At 45.8% G+C, this 22344-nt stretch overlaps 1 protein-coding gene across 2 annotated transcripts in view; it reads right to left on the bottom strand.

The window, feature by feature from the left end:
* LOC126162313 (neuropeptide CCHamide-1 receptor-like) overlaps window positions 1-22344 on the bottom strand; it is a 706059-nt gene that overhangs the window by 125030 nt on the left and 558685 nt on the right. For both annotated transcript variants that reach the window (XM_049918737.1, XM_049918738.1), the window contains 2 exons: window positions 14976-15251; window positions 5176-5504 (listed from right to left, as the gene is read on the bottom strand). In XM_049918737.1, the coding sequence (XP_049774694.1) occupies window positions 5176-5504; window positions 14976-15197 (551 nt within the window). In that variant the 5' untranslated portion in view covers window positions 15198-15251. The remainder of the gene's footprint in view (window positions 1-5175; window positions 5505-14975; window positions 15252-22344) is intronic.

Here is a 22344-nt window from a genome sequence, read left to right as displayed (position 1 = left end):
AAACATCACGTCTATTACCGTTAGGGAAACAGTTCAGTTCGAAATCGAACATTTCACAATTAGTGGTGACGGAATGAACCATGCAGAACACTATCTGCCAGAGGGGTAATGTTTGTTAGGTGGAACAGCGCGCAGGACTGACGGCGTGTTTGTGCTGTATGTGCTGTCTAACAGACAGGGAATAGTTGCGAGCAGAGTAATGCACCCGTGACAGGCTACACTGTACATGCGTACACGTATCGAATTTTTTCATTGTAAACTTCTAAACCAGTGTGGCAGACGTATGGCACACACAGACAATGAATATGTGGATATGCTTCTGGTCCTTGGTGCATATGATATCCGGGCTTGCGTTGCCGCTCGTGAATACGCTGCTAGATATCCTCGTCGACGCCATCCAGATAAAAATGTGTTTCGTCTTCTGGAGCTGCGCCTTCAGAGGTCAGGTTCTCTCCTTCCACCATCGCAAGACAGAGGTTGTCCACGGACTTGCTGTATTCTAGCTACTGAACAAGCTATTCTGGAGGTCATACACCAAGAAACTCAGCAAAGTTAAGTCCCATAAGATTTCTCACACATTTGAACATTTTTTTTGATGCGCTGGAAGATGTTCAACTACATGTTCGGCAGAGGATGTTGTTCCAACACGATGGTGCACCTCCACACTCTGGAATTAATGTGCCACACTATTTGGACAGAACATTTCCAGGGAAACGGTTCGGACGTGGAGATCCACCGCGTTCACCTGACCTAAATCCCCTGGATTTCTTCCTGTGGGGACACCTGAAGGAGCACGTGTACTCTACTCCGCCGAGAAATGTGGAAGAATTGGTAGCGCGTGTTCATGCTGCTCTTGTTACTGTGTACGCAGCTTTGCTGCGAAGGGTTCTCAGCTGTATGATCCGGCGGGTTGGGCAACGTTAGACGTTCAGGGAGGTCCTTTTGAGCATCTGTTGTTCTGAGGACAACGTATTCAGTTGTGAAGGTCATACGGTTATTAATATTCACATTATTATTATCACTGGTTGCTAATATGCGACATCTGAACGCTCATGTCACAAGTAGTATAAATGACAGGTAGATGTTGTGCTATTGTTTTCACCTTCAGCATCTCGAAACTGATATTGTCTTTGTAGTTATTCCGCCATATGACAGGTCATTCGTTTCAGTTGTCTATTTATTATTTGCCTAATCACGTATTTGTTATGTTCAGCGTTACAAAACGTAAATTTAGGATACATGTGACCTACGAAAAGGTATATATTACAGTATGAAATGTCAGAATTAAATTAGCAAATAAAAATGCACCCAACCGCGGATAGAACCATCGACTTTTTGCGTGCTAACCCAAAACTCTACCCAGTGCTCCAACTATACAGTAAAACTAATATCAGCTGACAGAGATAGTTATCACACATGTGGTTACAGCGTAGCAGATTGAAACTCTTTAACGTCGTTTTTCTGCCGGATGTACTTGCCGGACAAAATTTTGAGAAAGACATTCCCTTATCGCTGGCATGCGAGGAGTCGTGCTGCGAAGCCCGAGTAAGTGAATTTCATATCACCCTGTATATACGTAACGTCGAAAATTATGGACTCTACTTTCATTGAACTACTAAGAAAGTATCACGACCTATTAGCAAACGTGAAGATTAGTAATATTTTTCAAATCTTCGACTCTCTACTCATTGCGCTATACCGTCCATGAGTGCTACACGCCCATACTTTCGGTCTTAAGATCTGAAAGCTTTAATCTTTAATGGTGACAATTATTGAACAATATGAAAAAGAAACGTAAATTAGTTACCAACTACGGTGTGCACACACTTTATTCAACATGTAAACGTCACTTAGGAATTCGGATTTTTGATATGCCTGCCACCATTGGCGATGATGTGACGCAGACGAATAGCGAAATTTTGCATGGCTCGCTGAAGTGTCGGAACATTGATACCGTCGATGACCTCCTGAATGACTGTTTTCATCTCAGCAATGGTTTTTGGGTTATTGCTGTACACCTTGTCCTTAATATAGCCCCACCAACATGAGTCGCATGTGTTCAGAACCCGAGAATATGGCGGTCGATCAAAGCCTTTGCCAGTGGCCTCTAGTCTATAATAATAATGTATACGTCTAACACAATGTATACGTCTAACACAATAGCCGTTGTTGGCAGGAGCTCGTGACGAAACAATAATAATGGTCGAAAACTGTGTAGGGAGCGAGAAAAGGCTTACGTGGAAGTCCGGCAGTATCAGCCATTATTAGTTCTAGCGTTTTTACGGTAGATCGCGCGGATTTAACAATTTCAGCTGATACACGGCTCGTCCATGAGCATACAAACATAGCGGCAATTTCGTGTCGAAACGTGTTCGCCAGCATTATGAATAAGGCCAAGTGCTCAACGATCGATTTTTATCGTACGTAAAAATATTGTACGATTAAATTAGTTTAGAGGAACAAAGGAGAGCATGGAAACTTCTTTTTTCCACTAAAAGAATTTGATCGTACGATATATTTCCGTACGATAAAAATCGTTGGGTGTGCGCTAGGCCTAAATGTCAGCTTGGCGAATGTCGGGTGCTACCTAGTTAAAACTCTCGGTCTAGTTACGTCGATTCAAAGAGGGATATTCGAGTTGTTGCTTTTCGTACGTTTTCTTCAATTAGCTATCTATCGAATAGTGAAAGACTATCACCGGTAGACACTTGGCGGGGATAACTGATCAAGTGATAATTGATCAGTTATCGACCGGGGTTGAAAATTATGAAATTACTAAAATCGCTATTAAAATATAGGAGTTGATGGTAGAAGGGTGAAAATTTAGGGTTGCGTGTATTTTGTAATGCCACATCATATAAAAATAAAAAGTTCTGCCAACAAATAATACAAATTTTTCGGGGTGGACCCCTCTTATCACTTAGGGGTATGAAAAGTAGGTTACGACCGATTCTCAGACCTACCGAAAATACATGTAAAATTTCATCAGAAACCATCGAGCCGTTTCGGAGGAGTACAATAACTAACGAGAGAATTTTACGTATAAGGATAGTTCAGTAACTGTCACTCTCTAGGTAAGTTATTAACTGGCGTTTAATCATAGCAAACTGTACCAAGAAAATTTAATTTGTTATGGATCCACAGCGTGCCGTTGCCTTGAAACGATATGCCTTCATAATACAAAAGCAAGAATAACTTTTTAACCACCAACGTGTGGTGTCCCGTTATTTTATTAACGGTACAATTAACGGCGCGTTTGCGAGAGATACTCTATATTCTGAGGCTTGGAAACAGCATATATATACACTACTGGCCATTGAAATTGCTACACCAAGAAGAAAAGCAGATGATAAACGGGTGTTCATCGGACAAATATATTATACTTCAACTTACATGTGATTACATTTTCACGCAGTTTGGGTGCATAGATCCTGAGGAATCAGTACCCAGAACAACCACCTCTGGCCGTAATAACGGCCTTGATACGCCTGGGCATTGAGTCAAACAGAGATTGGATGGAGTGTACAGGTACAGCTGCCCATGCAGCTTCAACACGATACCACAGTTCATCAAGGTTAGTGACTGGCATATTGTGACGAGCTAGTTGCTCGGCCACTTGCTAGGCCCGTACAGGACCTGCAACATGCGGTCATGCATTATCCTGACGAAATGTAGGGTTTCGCAATGATCGAATGAACAGTAGAGCCACAGGTCGTAACACATCTGAAATGTAACGCTCACTGTTCAAAGTGCCGTCAATGCGAACAAGAGGTGACCGAGACGTGTAACCAATGGTACCCCATACCATCACGCCGGGTGATACGTCAGTACGGCGATGACGAATACACGCTTATAATTCGCGTTCACCGCGATGTCCCCAAACACGGATGCGACCAACATGATGGTATAAACAGAACCTGGATTCATGCGAAAAAATGACATTTTGCCATTCGTGGACCCAGGTTCGTCGTTGAGTACACCATGGCAAGCGCTCCTGTCTGTGATGCAGCGTCAAGGGTAGCAGCAGCCATGGTCTCCGAGCTGATAGCCTATGCTGATGCAAACAGCAACGAACTGTTCATGCAGATGATTGTTGTCTTTCAAACGTCCCCATCTTTTGACTCAGGGATCGAGAGGTGGCTGCACGATCCTTTACATCCATGCGGATAAGATGCCTGTCATCTCGACTGCTAGTGATACGAGGCCGTTGGGAACCCTCCTGAACCCACAGATTCCATATTCTGCTAACAGTCATTGGATCTCGACCAACGCGAGCAGCAACGTCGCGATACGACAAACCGCAATCCCGATGGGCTACAATGCGACCCTTATCAATGTCGGAAACGTGATGGTACGCATTTCTCCTCCTTACACGAGGCGTCACAACAACATTTCACTAGGCAACGCCGGTCAACTGCTGTTTGTGTATGAGAAATCGGTTGGAAACTTTCCTCATGTCAGCAGGTTGTAGGTGTCGCCACCGGCGCCAACCTTGTGTGAATGATCTGAAAAGCTGATCATTTGCATATGACAGCATCTTCATTCTGTCAGTTAAATTTCGCGTCTGTAGCACGTTATCTTCGTGGTGTAGCAATTTTTATAGCCAGTAGTGTATAAGGATAGTTCAATAACTGTCACCCTCTACGTACGTTATTAACTGACATTTAATCATAGGAAACTGTACCAAGAACATTTTATTTGTTATGGATCCACAGTGTGCCGTTGTCTTGAAGCGACATACCTTCATGATACAATAGTTACCATAATTTTTTAACCACCAACGCGGGGTTTCCCGTTATTTTATTAAACGTACAATTAACGGTGGGTTAGCGAGAGATACTGAATTTTCTGAGGCTTCGAAACAGCATATATATATATATATATATATATATATATATATATATATATATATGGACTTCAGCTGAAAGCCAACAGGGCGTCTAGCGACTCTGTGCTTTAGAGAGATGGCGTGCATGTGACGTAGTTGGCGTCCTTCCCTCTATTTGGCATGGTTCAAACGCACGTTCGGAACATCTGTCATGCTCTATACGTTCTGGAAGACGCCCTCTGTGGTTTTCCTACTCTATAACCTCACCAATTCGGCAAGTTTATAGCTTAACGTGGATCCGTGTGTTGATACCTTGAAGCTCTGCGGTGGGTAAGCGGTATACTGACCGTGCGGTGACGACAGGGGCCGCGAGCTCCTTGGGGAAAGGGTAGCAGACTTGTATCCTACGCAGGGCGCCCGCCTCGCACTCGTTGATGGGCTCCTCGGTGACCTGCGTGTAGAGGGCGGTGGGCACGGCGGCGGCGGCCGCCAGCAGCCAGATGGCGGCCAGCAGCAGCGGGCCGACGCGCCGCGAGGCGCCCGCCACGGGGCCCGCGATGGCGCAGTACCGCTCCACGCTGAGCGCCGTCAGCGTGAACACCGACACCGACACCGACACCTCGCGCGCCGTCTCCGCCAGCTTGCAGATCACCATCCCGTACGGCCACGACTCCACCTGCGCACAAGCCCAACCGGCAGCGTTTACCGCACCAGCAATCGCTCCGTTCACTTTCACACTGGAGAGCCGGAACGTTATAACCACCTGCTTAGTTACCTGTCTGTCCGTCTTTGGAACCAAATACGTCACTGGTTCTGCGTATTGCGGATCCGACAGTTTGTAGGTAGATTTGTGGAGGTACGTCGATAGATCTCTACGCACATGTCATCCAGTTCATGCACTGATTTGCGTACGTGGTGGTGGCATTCAATAGTGACCCACATGGGTTCCCCAGGAATTTTACATCAGGCGAATATGGTCACCGAGGCATCAACGTGAGTTCACTATCACGCTCCTCAAACCAATGAAGCACGGTTCAGATCCGAGACACCGACAATTATACTGCTGAAACATAACACCAAGCATTAGGGGATGAAGATGGTTTGCAGCTGTCACTACCACACGTCCCATGCAAGCGAAGGCTCTGTGGAGCGCTGCACGTTTCGTGCCGGGGTTCACCTCGATGACGGCATTTGTGGAGACGACCACTGATTGACCCAATCAATGTGATTCACCCGAAGAGCCGAAACGTTTCGACTGACCGGCGGTCTGCTCCCGATAGCCCTGTGCCCACTGCAATTGCAACTGACGATGTCGTTGGATCAACATGTGAACACGTAAGGCTGCTCTGCTGTGGAGCTCCATGTTCAAGAATATACGATGAACAAAGTGCTCCGAAACACTTATGCGTGCACCTGCGTTGTGCACTTTCGGCAGAAATGCCATTGATCACCATGTATCATACACTCCTGGAAATGGAAAAAAAAACACATTGACACCGGTGTGTCAGACCCACCATACTTGCTCCGGACACTGCGAGAGGGCTGTACAAGCAATGATCACACGCACGGCACAGCGGACACACCAGGAACCGCGGTGTTGGCCGTCGAATGGCGCTAGCTGCGCAGCATTTGTGCACCGCCGCCGTCAGTGTCAGCCAGTTTGCCGTGGCATACGGAGCTCCATCGCAGTCTTTAACACTGGTAGCATGCCACGACAGCGTGGACGTGAACCGTATGTGCAGTTGACGGACTTTGAGCGAGGGCGTATAGTGGGCATGCGGGAGGCCGGGTGGACGTACCGCCGAATTGCTCAACACGTGGGGCGTGAGGTCTCCACAGTACATCGATGTTGTCGCCAGTGGTCGGCGGAAGGTGCACGTGCCCGTCGACCTGGGACCGGACCGCAGCGACGCACGGATGCACGCCAAGACCGTAGGATCCTACGCAGTGCCGTAGGGGACCGCACCGCCACTTCCCAGCAAATTAGGGACACTGTTGCTCCTGGGGTATCGGCGAGGACCATTCGCAACCGTCTCCATGAAGCTGGGCTACGGTCCCGCACACCGTTAGGCCGTCTTCCGCTCACGCCCCAACATCGTGCAGCCCGCCTTCAGTGGTGTCGCGACAGGCGTGAATGGAGGGACGAATGGAGACGTGTCGTCTTCAGCGATGAGAGTCGCTTCTGCCTTGGTGCCAATGATAGTCGTATGCGTGTTTGGCGCCGTGCAGGTGAGCCCCACAATCAGGACTGCATACGACCGAGGCACACAGGGCCAACACCCGGCATCATGGTGTGGGGAGCGATCTCCTACACTGGCCGTACACCACTGGTGATCGTCGAGGGGACACTGAATAGTACACGGTACATCCAAACCGTCATCGAACCCATCGTTCTACCATTCCTAGACCGGCAAGGGAACTTGCTGTTCCAACAGGACAATGCACGTCCGCATGTATCCCGTGCCACCCAACGTGCTCTAGAAGGTGTAAGTCAACTACCCTGGCCAGCAAGATCTCCGGATCTGTCCCCCATTGAGCATGTTTGGGACTGTCGTCTCACGCGGTCTGCACGTCCAGCACGAACGCTGGTCCAACTGAGGCGCCAGGTGGAAATGCCATGGCAAGCCGTTCCACAGGACTCCATCCAGCATCTCTACGATCGTCTCCATGGGAGAATAGCAGCCTGCATTGCTGCGAAAGGTGGATATACACTGTACTAGTGCCGACATTGTGCATGCTCTGTTGCCTGTGTCTATGTGCCTGTGGTTCTGTCAGTGTGATCATGTGATGTATCTGACCCCAGGAATGTGTCAATAAAGTTTCCCCTTCCTGGGACAATGAATTCACGGTGTTCTTATTTCAATTTCCAGGAGTGTATTTTACAGAGCGGACAATTCTTCGAGCCCCACGTTCTGTAAAGAGTCGTGGACGTCCAACCGTTTAGCACCTAGTTGTAGTTTTACTCTCCTTCTAACTGTCCCTGTAGATGCTCGCGACAGCAGGACGTGAACATTCGAACAGGTTCCCCGTTTTCCGCTGTGCCCGAATGTTTCTAGGCGCCTCAGACCGGAACCGCGCTGCTACTACGGTTGCAGGTTCGAATCCTGCCTCGGGCATGAATGTGTTTGTTGTCCTTAGGTTAGTTACGTTTAAGTAGTTCTGAGTCTAGGGGACTGATGACCTCAGATGTTAAGCCCCATAGTGCTTAGAGCCAATTTTAGCCTTTTTCGAGATACTCGTTCAGACGTTCTGCTCGATAATAGTCTGCCCTTTGTCAGATACGCTTATCTCAGTAAATTTCCCCATTTACAGCGCATATCTACGTTAGGGGTGTACCCCGTCCGTGTCTGACCCTCTTACATAATTTTCTTACCGCGCCAAGTGCCAGCAACGCCACCAAGCGGATTCCAGTGACGCGATGGGCAGTGGTCATAATGGATTGGTATATCTGTGTATAACAGCGAGCCTCGCCACGCTGCGATTTACTCGCCTCTTTACCGACATCTGGCAAGGCTTCGGTGCTCGTAAGGTTGCTGCTGCGTCAGTTCCTGCAAGGAACGCAATATTAACTGTACCGGGTCGTTCACAGTTATTTCGAACCATCCTTCTGAAACAAAAAGAAACTTGGATAAATGCAAATTTATAGTCAAATACAGTGAAGGGAAGTAAATTAATGTAGAGATCTCAAATTTCAGCAATACATTTGTGTAGGTAGCTTATTTAAGTGATTAACATTAACATTAACATTAGAAGCTTTTGAAATGTGGTGCTACAGAAGAATGTTGAAGATTAGATGGGTAGATCACATAACTAATGAGGAGGTATTGAATAGAATTGGAGAGAAGAGGAGCTTGTGGTACAACTTGACTAGAAGAAGGGATCGGTTGGTAGGACATGCTCTGAGACATCGAGGGATCACCAATTTAGTATTGGAGGGCAGCGTGGAGGGTAAAAATCGTAGAGGGAGACCAAGAGATGACTACACTAAGCAGATTCAGAAGGATGTAGGCTGCAGTAGGTACGGGGAGATGAAGAAGCTTGCAGAGGATAGAGTAGCATGGAGAGCTACATCAAACCAGTCTCAGGACTGAAGACAACAACAACAACACAACATTGTAGGATCACTATTTAATGTAAGCGCGAGATAATCCATTGTAAATGTGAAATGCCGGTACATTACTAACAGGTGTAACCGCCAAAATGTTGAATCTGAGCGTCAAACGTTGCATGCACTGTGTTGTACAAGTGTCGAATGTCAGTTTGTGGGATGGAGTTCCATGCCTGTTTAACTTGGTCGGTCAATACAGGGGATGCTGTTTGTCGATGACGCTGGAGTTGCCGTCCGATATTGTTGGACATGTGCTCGATTGGAGACAGACTATGGCAACATGTCAACACTCTGCAGCCCATGCTGGGTTGCAAGAGCAGTGTGTGGGCGGGTGTTACGCTATTGGAAAACAATCTCTGGAATGCTGTTCATGAATGTCGGTCAGGGAGCTTGGGATAACCACGAGAGTGCTCCTGGTGTCATATGAAATTGCAACCCAGAGTGTAACTGCAGGTGTAGGTCCAGTATGTTAGTATGCAGACAGGCTGAATGATTGTCCTCAACTGGCCTCCTTCTAACCAACAGACAGCCATCACTGACACCGAGGCAGAACCAGCTTTGATTAGAAAACACGACATACCTCCACCCTGCCTTCCACTGAGCTGTCGCTTCGTAGCAGTGAAGCAGAAAAACTGTGGTGGTTTCGGTTCAGTGGAATGAACGCTACGAGGCTACCGGCTCGGAGCTGACCTTTAGGTAACGATTTGTAACAGTTCATTGTGTCAGTGGGGTGGCTTACGCCGTACGCGATGATCTTCCATTTCGATAGTGCCACGCGACCCTTCTGGAGCCCGGTCTTCTTGCAACTGTACATTCTCGTGATCACCAGCAGTCGTGTGCAGTGGCTACATTCCTGCCAAATATTTCTGCAGCACTGCAGAAGGAACAGTACTCGTAGCCGTATCACACGATCTCGATCAAACTCAGTGAGATGCTGATAACGACGCCTTTGTCACCTTTAAGACAGTCTTTGACATCAAGTCAGCATGTCCATTCTCAGAGCCAGCTAATATTCAAGATCGTTACAGCGTGTGTTTAAAGCAAACCTGATTTCCACTGGCGCCACCGAGCGAGGTGGTGCAGTTATCATCACAATGGACTCCTTACCGAATGAGATGGCGCAGTGGTTAGCACCCTGGGCTCGCATTCTGGAGGACTACGGTTCAAACCAGCGTCCGGCCATCCTGATTTAGGTATCCCGTGATTTCCCTAAATCGCACCCAGCGGGGTGGCGCAGTGGTTAGACACTGGACTCGCATTCGGGAGGACGACGGTTCAATCCCGCGTCCAGCCATCCTGATTTAGGTTTTCCGTGATTTCCCTAAATCACTCCAGGCAAATGCCGGGATGGTTCCTCTGAAAGGGCACGGCCGACTTCCTTCCCAATCCTTCCCTAATCCGATGAGACCGATGACCATGCTGTCTGGTCTCCTTCCCCAAACCAACCAACCAACCCTAAATCGCTCCAGGCGAATGCCTGGATGGTTCCTTTGAAAGGCCACGGCCGACTTCCTTCCCCATCCTTTCCTAATCCGATGGGACCGATGACCTCACTGTTTGGTTTCCAATCCTAAAGCCAACCAAACAACCGCTGGACTCTTATCCTGGAGGATACCGGCGTCCGGCCATCCTGATTTAGGTTTTCCGTCCGCAGCTCGTGGTCGTGCGGTAGCGTTCTCGCTTCCCACGCCCGCGTTCCCGGGTTCGATTCCCGGCGGGGTCAGGGATTTTCTCTGCCTCGTGATGACTGGGTGTTGTGTGTTGTCCTTAGGTTAGTTAGGTTTAAGTAGTTTAAGTAGTTGGTCCCGTTCTTGCACGGTGCTTTTCCGGCCGCCGCAATGTCGGAGATTTAATGTTTTACCGGGTTCCTGATATTCACGGTACACTCGTGAAATGGTCGTTCCTGAAAATCCCCACTTCATCGCTACCTCGGATATGCTGTGTCCCGTCGCTCGTGCGCCGACTATAACGACACGTTCAAACGCAATTGCAGCAGCAGTAAACGAATGCCTGGATGGTTCCTTTGAAAGGCCACGGCCGACTTCCTTTCCCATCCTTTCCTAATCTGCCAGACACTTGTTGTCTTATACAGGCGTTGACCATTGCAGCGCCGTCTAGTTACATATATCTGCATTTGAATGCCCATGCCTAGATCAGTTTCTTCGGGGCTTCAGTGTATTTCCACAGGAACACAGTGAACAGAGAAAAAAGTAGGTAATCCAGTCGACAGGGCTGAATCTGTTGAAGAATGTACGTCAGAGGTTCAGAGTGTGGTAAGAGGGTCACTACCTAGCAGGGCAAGCAGCTGACGTGGGCAGCGAGTTGTTCATAGCACAGCGAAAGTCTAATGTACAAGCAGCATCCTCTCACCATGGCAAAAGTAGTCGTGTATACGTCAGCACGGCCAGGGAAATTGAACGAGGCGTGATTTACCTCACTGAGCCATGACAAATCATGTACAGAGATTGAATAAATGTTTTCTTTATTGTCAGCAGTGTTTCGACTGGGTCCTCCGTCCTGTGACCATCATCAATCAATCCACTGAATGCGACTGCACTGCTCATTTGGTATTCATTCACACTGCATGTTATTCCTCACAGATTCAGTATCTCACTTCCTTCAACACCGATTCTTCCGTACGATTCTCTTGAACTGTCTAACCTTTAGCATTACTAAACTATGATCTGTGTCTAATCTGCTCCTAGGTACACCAACCACTTCACCTCAGGGTGGCACTTGCAATCTACTTTCTCAACTATTTGCTGGATGTATTCCAACCTCTGTCTTCCTCTACAGTTTTTGCCGCTACAGCTCCCTCTAGTGCCATGGAAGTCATTACCAGATGTCTTAACACACGTCCTATCATCTTGTCCCTTCTCCTTGTCACTGTTTTTCATATATTCCTTTCCTCTCCGATAATGCACAGAACCTCATTTCGTACCTTATCAAAACGCCTAATTTTCAACATTCGTCTGTAACACCACATCTCAACTGTTTTCCCACAGTCCATGTTTCACTACCATACACTGCAGTGCTCCATATGTATATTCTCAGACATTTCTTCCTCAAATTAAGACCTATGTCCGATACTGGTGGACTTCTCTTGGCTGGGAATGCTCTTTGTTCCAGTGTTACTCTGCTTTCGATGTCCTCCTTGCTCCGTCTGTACTGGTTATTTTGCTGCCTAGGTAGCAGAATTCCTTAACTTCATCTATTTTGTGACTGTCAATCCTGATGTTAAGTTTCTCGCTATTCTCGTTCCTCCTACTTCTCATTACTTTCTTCTTCTTCGATTGCTCTCAGTCCATATTATGTACTCCTTTGACTGTTCATTCCATTCAGGTGATCATGTAATTCTTCTTTACTTTCAATCAGGATAGCAATGTAATCAGAGAATCGTAATATTGATATTCTTTCAGTTTGAATTTTAATTCTACTCAGAACTTTTGTTTTATTTTCATCATTGTTTCTTCGATGTACAGATTGAACAGTAGGGTTGAAAGATTATATCCCTGTTGTTACACAATTTCCAATCCGGGCACTTTGTTCTTAGAGGTCCACTCTTATCATGCCCTCAAAATTATCTCTCTGGTGCCTTTACCTTTCCTAAAGCCAAACTGATCGTCATCTAAAACATCCTCACTTTTCTTTTCCATTCTTCAGTACGTTATTCTTTTAAGTAACTTTGATGCATGAGCTGCCAAGCATATTATACAGCACAAAAGTAACGCCACAGTGTGCACACATCCGTAACACTCACGTACACTTAATAGACATGCGAGACACCTCTCGTATGTTCACAAGGAATATTCGCAAAGGGAGAATACCCATTCCAGCATGCAACTGAACCCGCCCCGTGATATTTCCCAATCAACAATGCCATACCAAATTTAAATTTATATCAGAGTAGGGTATACATCATTCATTACTCAGAAGTTGTTCAAAACTTACTGTTTCCACTGGGAACATCATGACTCACTCCAGTAGAAATACATAACGATTATTTCATAGATCTAATTTATTTTCGATACCTTCAGTATTTTTACAGTATAGTGAAACATTCTCGAGAGGCAACTACCTTCCACCATCGTGGAACTAAGATCCCTATACATACGCGACAGAAGTGAGGCTCAGCACCTTCAAGCCTTGTTTATCAGTCGTTTTAAATACTCATCATCTTCAAATCTCATTGCGAGAAGGGATTCGTTCTTTACCAAACAGGTGATTATCACACTGTACCAGATCAAAGTTGTAGGGTAAGTGTTTCGATACTGCCCACTCAAACTTTGTGATCTCAATGATGGTTTTCTCACTGACATTTGGTCTTTTTCTACCTTAATTGTTTTGTTATTCTGCACATACTCGTTTCTGCTAGTCTCACTCGAATTCACAGTTCGTTCGACGTTGCGCATCTCTAAACGAAAATCAGACTCTGAATCGGCTGCACATTGTCTGTCAGGAGTCTGTGTAGTGGTCGATTTACCACTGCAGAGGAGGACCCCACTTTCACTAAATTATCTGCTTGGCCAACTATTAAATTCGCTGTGATCAGCAACGCCATCCTCACACGTTTCTCATTCTCCAATGAGCGTTTGTCGCTGTATCTTTTTCACACCACAGGAATTTTGTAGAAGCAAAGTAAATCATCAAGTCCACCAGCCACCTTCAGAGTGTTCTGACAGTGCATCTTGGGGATACAAGTTGAATTAAATTTGAATACAAGAGGGGAGATTATTTCTATGGCCTCAACAGGCAAACATGTAGAACAAATGCTGGAGATTTGAAACAAAATGTAGTAAAATCTGTGGGTATCACGCTCCTAACTTTGCGGCAACATGCATAGTAATTTTCCTACTTAGTGTGTTATAAACACTTCCATTAGGTTTATCATTTCTGAATGGCACACTCACTATTTATTCACCACATGATAATAAAACGTCCAGATAGCTTCGATTATGTACAACAAGTTTTGTTGTCAGCGACGTTAGCCTTTTAAGCCATCCACATTTACAAATTTACAGTGGTGCAAGTACTTAAAACACGCAGCTACAGCAGCTCATAAGGCGTTTTGGGTTGAAATGTTAACTGAGCTGACTATATATTAGGAGTTCATTGGAAACATAATAATCAGCGATTGCTCAACTATGTTAGTATGTGGAAAAATGTACAAAGTTGTCAGTTTTGAGGCACTGAAAATCCGAATCAGTCTTTTTGTAAAGATAAGAGGCAGTGAAAAATGAAATGTGTGTTACGTCACGTACGCAAGAGTACAGCTTATAAATTTTACTTTCCTCAACTGAACTTCATTACCGGGCTAGTGATTCTTCATATTCTGAGAACTATCTTCATTGAACGTTGAGAGTACCGTTTAATCTTCCAAAGCAACAGTGCACCGCCGTATTACCTGGAGTACGCAAGTCCATATGTCCAAGTGAGTGGATACGTCGACCTGAGTCAGTTACTCGACCGCCTATTTCGCCAGATCTGTATCCTGGTGAAACTTCCTGACAACTAACTGTGTGCTGGACTGCCACAGGAATGTGGAAAGTCCGCCTTTCGCGAGAAAATCGTCTAGCGACTGAGCTATCCAGGAGATTCGAGGGCCAAATGCATAGATAACGGTTCCGAGTCCCATTCCGGGACACGTTTTTCATAGGCTAGGAAGTTTAATATCGACGAACACTCCACTGCAGAGTGAAAATTGGTTGCCGTCACTTGTTGATTTGAAAATTCTATTCCATGCGGGCAACCTACTATCAGTTCTCACAATAAATTTTTACTACAGTTGACATAATCGACTTGAGAGTTTCAGCAACTTTATACATGTTTAAGATAATTATCATTTACTGTTCCGACTCAGTTGCACATTTTTAATGAGAATGCGTGTTTTAATCTCCGGATCTAAGTAAGTACTCTGATATGTGGCTATGAGTGGACAAGAGGGGTTGTTGACGCAGCTACTTACGTCTGAAGATGATCCTTAGTGATCGAAACATGTAATCTACTTAAAATGAATGTCGGGCAGATTGAGATGCATACCGTGTAGATGGTGGAGATGAAGGGCACGCAGGTGAGGATGACGAGCAGGTCACCCAGCGCCAGCGACAGGATGTACAGGTTGGGCGAGCTGCGCATGTTGCGGTGCCGTATGAAGATGAGCACCAGAGTGCCGTTGCCTAGCACGCCGGCCGTGAAGATGAGCAGGAAGATCACTGGCACCAGATACGTCTCGATGCGCACGTCGAATGGCAGGTGCTCCATGTCGTGCTCCCCGGTCCAGTTGGAGCCGCCGGCACACTGGTCACTGTCGTTCGCCTGCAACACCGTCGTTCCAGTCTAAAATTTTGTTACAAAAGAATTTTACTATGTGGAACATGATATTCTGTTTCGTAAATTGGAGTACTAATGAATTTGGAGAAAACCTCATCACTGATTCATTTTGTATTCTGGGAGCAAAAAGATGCAGGATGGCGTCCACAGTCAACAATTTGAAAAAACCTACTGTAACTGAAACAAAATTTGGAATGGCTCCACGTTTAGCTGTAGAGCCAGAGCTGTCCTAAATTGTAGGGTAAATTTTTAAAGGTGGTAGAGAATTCTAAACACCTGTGATATCATGTATCGACATCACCCCACGGGCGCCATAGCCAAGTTTCCATCTGACACCTATTGCAGTTACACGGGATCTGGCGGACCCAATGGTGCGCGCTGCGCTCAGCCACTCATCCAGCGGCTCTGTACCATGAGCACGTTCTCACGCCACGATATAGGGTGGCCAGCTGCAGCCTTTATCCAACTTGCGCTTGGAGCCTTATCGCTACGACACAATCGCTTATGTTTAGCACAGAGAGCCTTATTATACGAGGGCTATCCACAAAGTACATTACGTTTTGGAATTAAAAATAAAGAAAGTATTGGAATTTTTTAAATTATATACAGATGAAAGCCACACTTAAATACTACTTTTCTACACAGTTGACATTTAAATGAAGGCACTTATCGTAGCGATGGACGAGCTTGGAAATTCCTTCGTCGTAAAATTTGGCCACCTGCGCCTTCAACCACGTGGTTACCTCTTCTTGAAGCTGTGCGCCGTCATCAAAACGCTGCATAGCCAACCACTTCTTCATTGCTGGGAATAAGTGGAAGTCGCTCGTGCCAGGTCGGGACTGTACGGCGGATGAGGAAACAACTCCCACTTAAAAGATTCGAGAACTTCACGAGTGGCATTTGACGTGTGGGCCCGGGCGTTGTCGCGAATCAGTAAGATCTTTGAGCCCAACTTTCCCCTACGCTTGTTTTGTATTGCCCTTCTGAGGTTGTGCAGAGTTTGGCAATACCTTTGAGAGTTTATTGTAGTGCCTCTTTCCAGGAAATCCACAAAAATCACACCTTTTCTGTCCCAAAAGAGGTAACCACGTGGTTGAAGACGCAGGCGGCCGAATTTTACAACGAAGGAATTTCCGAGCTCGTCCATCGCTATGATAAGTGCCTTAATTTAAATGGCAACTATGTAGAAGTAGTATTTAAGTGTGGCTCTCATCTGTATATAATTAAGAAAATTCCAATACTTTATTTATTTTTAATTCCAAAACGTAATGTACTTTGTGGATAGCCCTCGTAGTTGGCGCTGTGATATCTGTACTCAGTTTCTTGCTTCATTATTTCTAATGATTCTTCATTCACTTGGAGAGCTACAAATTTAGTAAATCTTCTGTTTCTTGTGTTAACTTGTTCCTAATCATTTCTGCTTCCTTCCAGGTTTCCTACGATGAGAGTTGTTGCACCACTCCGTAGTCCACACCTGTCCTGACTACTGTATACAAAGCTGTACACAACAGAACTACTGGTCACAAAGGAATATTAAGGTTTCTCAACAACGACTTACGTTCATTATACATCACTTTTATTTATTGCACACAGCCCAGTCACATTAAAGTGACCACCGCCTGTATTCGTCTTCAACGTGTAACAACCATTCACAGACGACATGTGGTAGCAGTAACAGTGCGGAATATGTAAGGTGTGTCAGGGGGACGTGTGTCGGGGGAACGTCAATAACAATGCAGTGGTTGTCGCGATTTTTCTGGCGTCCAAAAGAGCATGAATAATTTGCTTTCAGGGTAAGAGTGGAAGCATTTCCGAAGCGGATAACATTGTAAATTGTTCGCATGCCAAGACGGTTAAAATGTATCGTACATGGCAAAATGGCACTACTCAAAACTAGCACCGAACCTGCTAAGATGCATCATGGGCCACAGAAAACAAGGGTAACTCCGACTGCCGGTCGGAGTGGCCGAGCGGTTCTAGGCGCTACAGTCTGCAACCGCGCGACCGCTACGACTGCAGGCTCGAATCCTGCCTCGGGCATGGATGTGTGTGATGTCCTTACGTTAGTTAGGTTTAAGTAGTTCTAAGTTCTAGGGGACTGATGACCTTAGAAGTTAAGTCCTATAGTGCTCAGAGCCCATCAACTCCGACTGCGGAGATCTGTACAGGCGAACAGACGTGTAGCTGTTGAACAGAAGACCGCCCAGATGAACGAAAGACCTATGAACTGTCTCCTCAACAACTACTTAGAGAACGTTGGGAGTGAGTAGATAATATTTTGAATTGGAACCCATATTCGTTCTCGAGCCACAACCATCTGAAAACATTTTGGTAACGGGACCACTTTTACCAGTGACTGATTAGGTGAGATTCAGTACGTCACTTTTTTTACATTTCCATACGTTAACAGACAAAGAAATTGTTCGTGCTTTCGTTGGCGGGTTCTCTTCAACATGATGCAGTACAGCCTCTTCCAGTTAAAGTGTGCGGCGTTTCCTTGGAACACTATAGTGTGCAGCGTTTCCTTGGAACACCACAGGCACGCCTAATGTTTGTGAAGGTACCACTTTCTCGAAGCTGTTACGTAATTGTGGCGCAAAGCGTATGCGATGGAGTCGAACGTAGAGGAGAACGATCTTGGTAAAGGCGACGAGCAGTTCTGTCACCGTGAGCTTCGCTATTCAGAATCATCATGTCGGTGTATTCTGCAGATGTGTACACTACCACGTTGCTCTAATACTGTAACGCTGACAGACACGTGAATGAGGTTCGACCCATATATGAGAGGTAGGATGGACATCAAATGACATCTGATGATTCGCCGTAACCACCCGCCACCATGACTAACCTGTTGCATACTTAACTACCAAACATATTTTCAACGGGCCGTAGAACGGAAACGGCACGTTTCCGGAATTAGGCTCCTATCCAAAATATAATGTACTGACTGGCCTCTAGAAGGCCTAGAAGTTAATGGAATTTCCTAACATATTGTATTACTTTTGCTCACTTCGTACTGTACGGTATACACGGTGGTCCATTGATCGTGACTGGGCAAAATATCTCACGAAATAAGCATCAAACGAAAAAACTACAAAGAACGAAATTTGTCTAACATGAAGGGGGAGACCAGATGGCGCTATGGTTTTTTAAAACAGGAACCCCCATTTTTTATTCCATATTCATGTAGTACGTAAATAAATAAGAATGTTTTAGTTGAACCATTTTTTTCACTTTGTGATAGATGACGCTGTAATAGTCACAAACATATGGCTCACAATTTTAGACGAACAGTTGGAACAGGTAGGTTTTTTAAATAAAACTACAGAACGTAGGTACGTTTGAACATTTTATTTCGGTTGTTCCAATGTGATACATGTACCTTTGTGAACTTATCATTTCTGAGAACGCATGCTGTTACAGCGTGATTACCTGTAAATAGCACATTAATGCAATAAATGCTCAAAATTATGTCCGTCAACCTCAATGCATTTGGTAATACGTGTAACGACATTCCTCTCAACAGCGAGTATTTCGCCTTCCGTAATGTTCGTACATGCACTGACAATGCGCGGGGGACGTCAGATCCGGTGAACGTGCGGGCCACGGTATGGTGCTTCGACGACCAATCCACCTGCCATGAAATATGCTAATCAATACCGCTTCAACCGCACACGAGCTATGTGCCGGACATCCGTCATGTTGGAAGTATATCGCCATTCTGTCATGCAGCGAAACATCTTCTAGTAACATCGGTAGAACATTACGTAGGAAATCAGCATACATTGCATCATTTAGATTGCCATCGATAAAATGGGGGCCAATTATCCTTCCTCTCATAATGGCGCACCATACATTAAGGTCGCTGATGTTCCACTTGTCGCAGCAATCGTGAATTTTCCGTAGCCCAATAGTGCATATTATGCCGGGTTACGTTACAGCTGTTAGTGAATGACGTTTCGCTGCAAAATAGAATGCGTGCAAAAAATCTGTCATCGTCCCATAATTTCACTTGCGGCCAGTGGCAGACCTGTACACGACATTCAATGTTGTCGCCATACAATTCCTGGTGCATAGAAATATGGTACGGGCGCAATCGATGTTGATGTAGCATTCTCCACACCGACGTTTTTGAGATCCCCGATTCTCGCGCAATTTGTCCGCTGCTGATGTGCGGATTAGCCGCGACAGCACCTAAAACACCTACTTGGGCATCAACATTTGTTGCAGGTCGTGGGTGACGTTTCACATGTGGCTGAACACTTCCTGTTTCCTTAAATGACGTAACTGTCCGGCGAACGGTCCGGACACTTGGATGATGTCGTCCAGGATACCGAGCAGCATACATAGCAGACGCCCGTTGGGCATTTTGATCACAATAGCCATACATCGACACAATATCGACCTTTTCAGCAATTGGTAAACGGTCCATTTTAACACGGGTAGTGTATCACGAGGCTAGTACCGTCCGCACTGGCAGAATGTTATGTGATACCACGTACTTATACGTTTGTGACTATTACAGCGCCGTCTATCACAAAGCGAAAAAAGTGGTCCAACTAAAACATTCATATTTCTTTACGTACTACACGATTATGTAATAAAAAATGGGGGTTCCTATTTTAAAAAAAGCAGTTGATATCCATTTGACCTATGGCAGCACCATCTAGCGGGCTAGCCACAGCGCCTTCTGGTTTCCCCTTCAAGCTAGACTTGTTTCGTTCTTTATAGTTTTTTCGTTTGATGCTTATTTCTTGAGATATTTGGCCCGGTCACTATCACTGGGCCACCCTGTATACACAATATGAAATGTTTCCTCAGTCGCTATCCCTCTTGCGTTGCAATTTTAATGGCCAGCAGTGCAGATTTATGGCTGACTAACACGCTGCACTGACGAAGAAACCTCTTAAGAGACGTCGACCGTAAATAAATGTAGGAAAAGATAAGACACTCGCTGCAGAGCGGGACAGCCACGAAACTGGAGCACCCTTGAGGTATGCGGAGTCGGGACAGGCGGGGTTTTCGCTGGCTGTAATTACGTTCGGGACGCAGTCGAGTCGACTGCTCCAGACGCTGGAGAGTGTGCCTTGGATTTAATAACTGCTGGAGAAGTCAAAGGCGGGCCGAGGCGCAGGTTTAGCCATTGCGTCCTCAGAGTAGCTTCAAAGGCGAAATCCTGTTTCCATACTCGTCATTTGAGTACAGGAATTGGGAGTAACACACACAACGCTACTGATGCAAGTGCCACTTCTCGTCATGGGGAGCTGATATCATGCGACAATTTTAAGAAATTAGGTATCATACATGTGTCACGGCTACGAGAAAGAAATCTGGGTTCGCATAAGAGCTTTCTCCCCTTATTTTATTACTTTCAAGACCGTGCTGAAAAGTAAAGTGTCTGTAGTTTTTATATGCAAATCTCTTAAATAAAATAAAGTTCATTAACATTCTACAGCTGTATTCTTCACGTCAACATATTTATTCCCGAAAATAGCCACCCTATCGTGGAACGCACTTCTCCCAATGAGAGACCAGTTTATTGATACCGTCATACTAGGAATTTTGAGTCTGTTAAAGGAGCCACAACCTCACATCTGCTTTTCCCGTTTCGTCACTATATAACTGAAGTCCTCGAAATTGTTCTTTAAATTTTGGAAACAGATAAAAATTGGCTGTGGCACATTCGGGAATTTATGGAGGACGATCGTTGACAGTGAATCCGAGGCGCCGGATTGTTACGGCGATCGTACGAGGGCAGTTCAATAAGTAATGCAACACATTTTTTTTCTCGGCCAATTTTGGTTGAAAAAACCGGAAATTTCTTGTGGAATATTTTCAAACATTCCCGCTTCGTCTCGTTTAGTTTCATTGACTTCCGACAGGTGGCAGCGCTGTACGGAGCTGTTAAAATGGCGTCTGTAACGGATGTGCGTTGCAAACAACGGGCAGTGATCGAGTTTCTTTTGGCGGAAAACCAGGGCATCTCAGATATTCATAGGCGCTTGCAGAATGTCTACGGTGATCTGGCAGTGGACAAAAGCACGGTGAGTCGTTGCGCAAAGCGTGTGTCATCATCGCCGCAAGGTCAAGCAAGACTGTCTGATCTCCCGCGTGCGGGCCGGCCGTGCACAGCTGTGACTCCTACAATGGCGGAGCGTGCGAACACACTCGTTCGAGATGATCGATGGTCAAACGATCAACTCTGAAGTGTATTGTGCTACTCTTCAGAAATTGAAGAAACGACTTCAGCGTGTTCGTAGGCACAAAAATCTGAACGAACTTCTCCTTCTTCATGACAACGCAAGGCCTCACACAAGTCTTCGCACCCGAGAGGAGCTCACAAAACTTCAGTGGACTGTTCTTCCTCATGCACCCTACAGCCCCGATCTCGCACCGTCGGATTTCCATATGTTTGGCCCAATGAAGGACGCAATCCGTGGGAGGCACTACGCGGATGATGAAGAAGTTATTGCTGCAGTACGACGTTGGCTCCGACATCGACCAGTGGAATGGTACCGTGCAGGCATACAGGCCCTCATTTCAAAGTGGCGTAAGGCCGTAGCACTGAATGGACATTACGTTGAAAAATAGTGTTGTGTAGCTAAAAGATTGGGGAATAACCTTGTGTATTTCAATGCTGAATAAAACAACCCCTGTTTCAGAAAAAAAATGTGTTGCATTACTTATTGAACTGCCCTCGTATATAGTTTAGTATTGTTTTGCTGAAGGAGAGGGTTCTGTTCCGATTCGTGCTTTCAGTTTTCTGAGAGTCTCGCAGCAACTTCCAGAGTCTATGGTGGTGCATTTGGGTATCAGTGCCAAATGCATCATACCTTGAAGATTCCACAACACGCTGAGCACGACTTTCCCTGCCGATGACGGTCTTGAACATTTTTGGCGTCGGTTATCCTTTCTGGCAGAACTGCATTGGTGCTCTCTCGTTTTCGGTGTCAAAGTGGTGAAACCGTCTCTCATCAGCTGTCATAATGTTGTTCACCAATCATCACCGTACACAGCTTTTATTAGTCTACGTATTCTACTTGTAGGTACGTCTTCTGCGTTTAGAAACTCGTGTACA

Source organism: Schistocerca cancellata, chromosome 2 (genome assembly GCF_023864275.1).
Source record: "Schistocerca cancellata isolate TAMUIC-IGC-003103 chromosome 2, iqSchCanc2.1, whole genome shotgun sequence".
Taxonomy (NCBI): Eukaryota; Metazoa; Arthropoda; class Insecta; order Orthoptera; family Acrididae; genus Schistocerca; species Schistocerca cancellata.
This window is presented reverse-complemented; position numbering and strand designations above follow the sequence as displayed.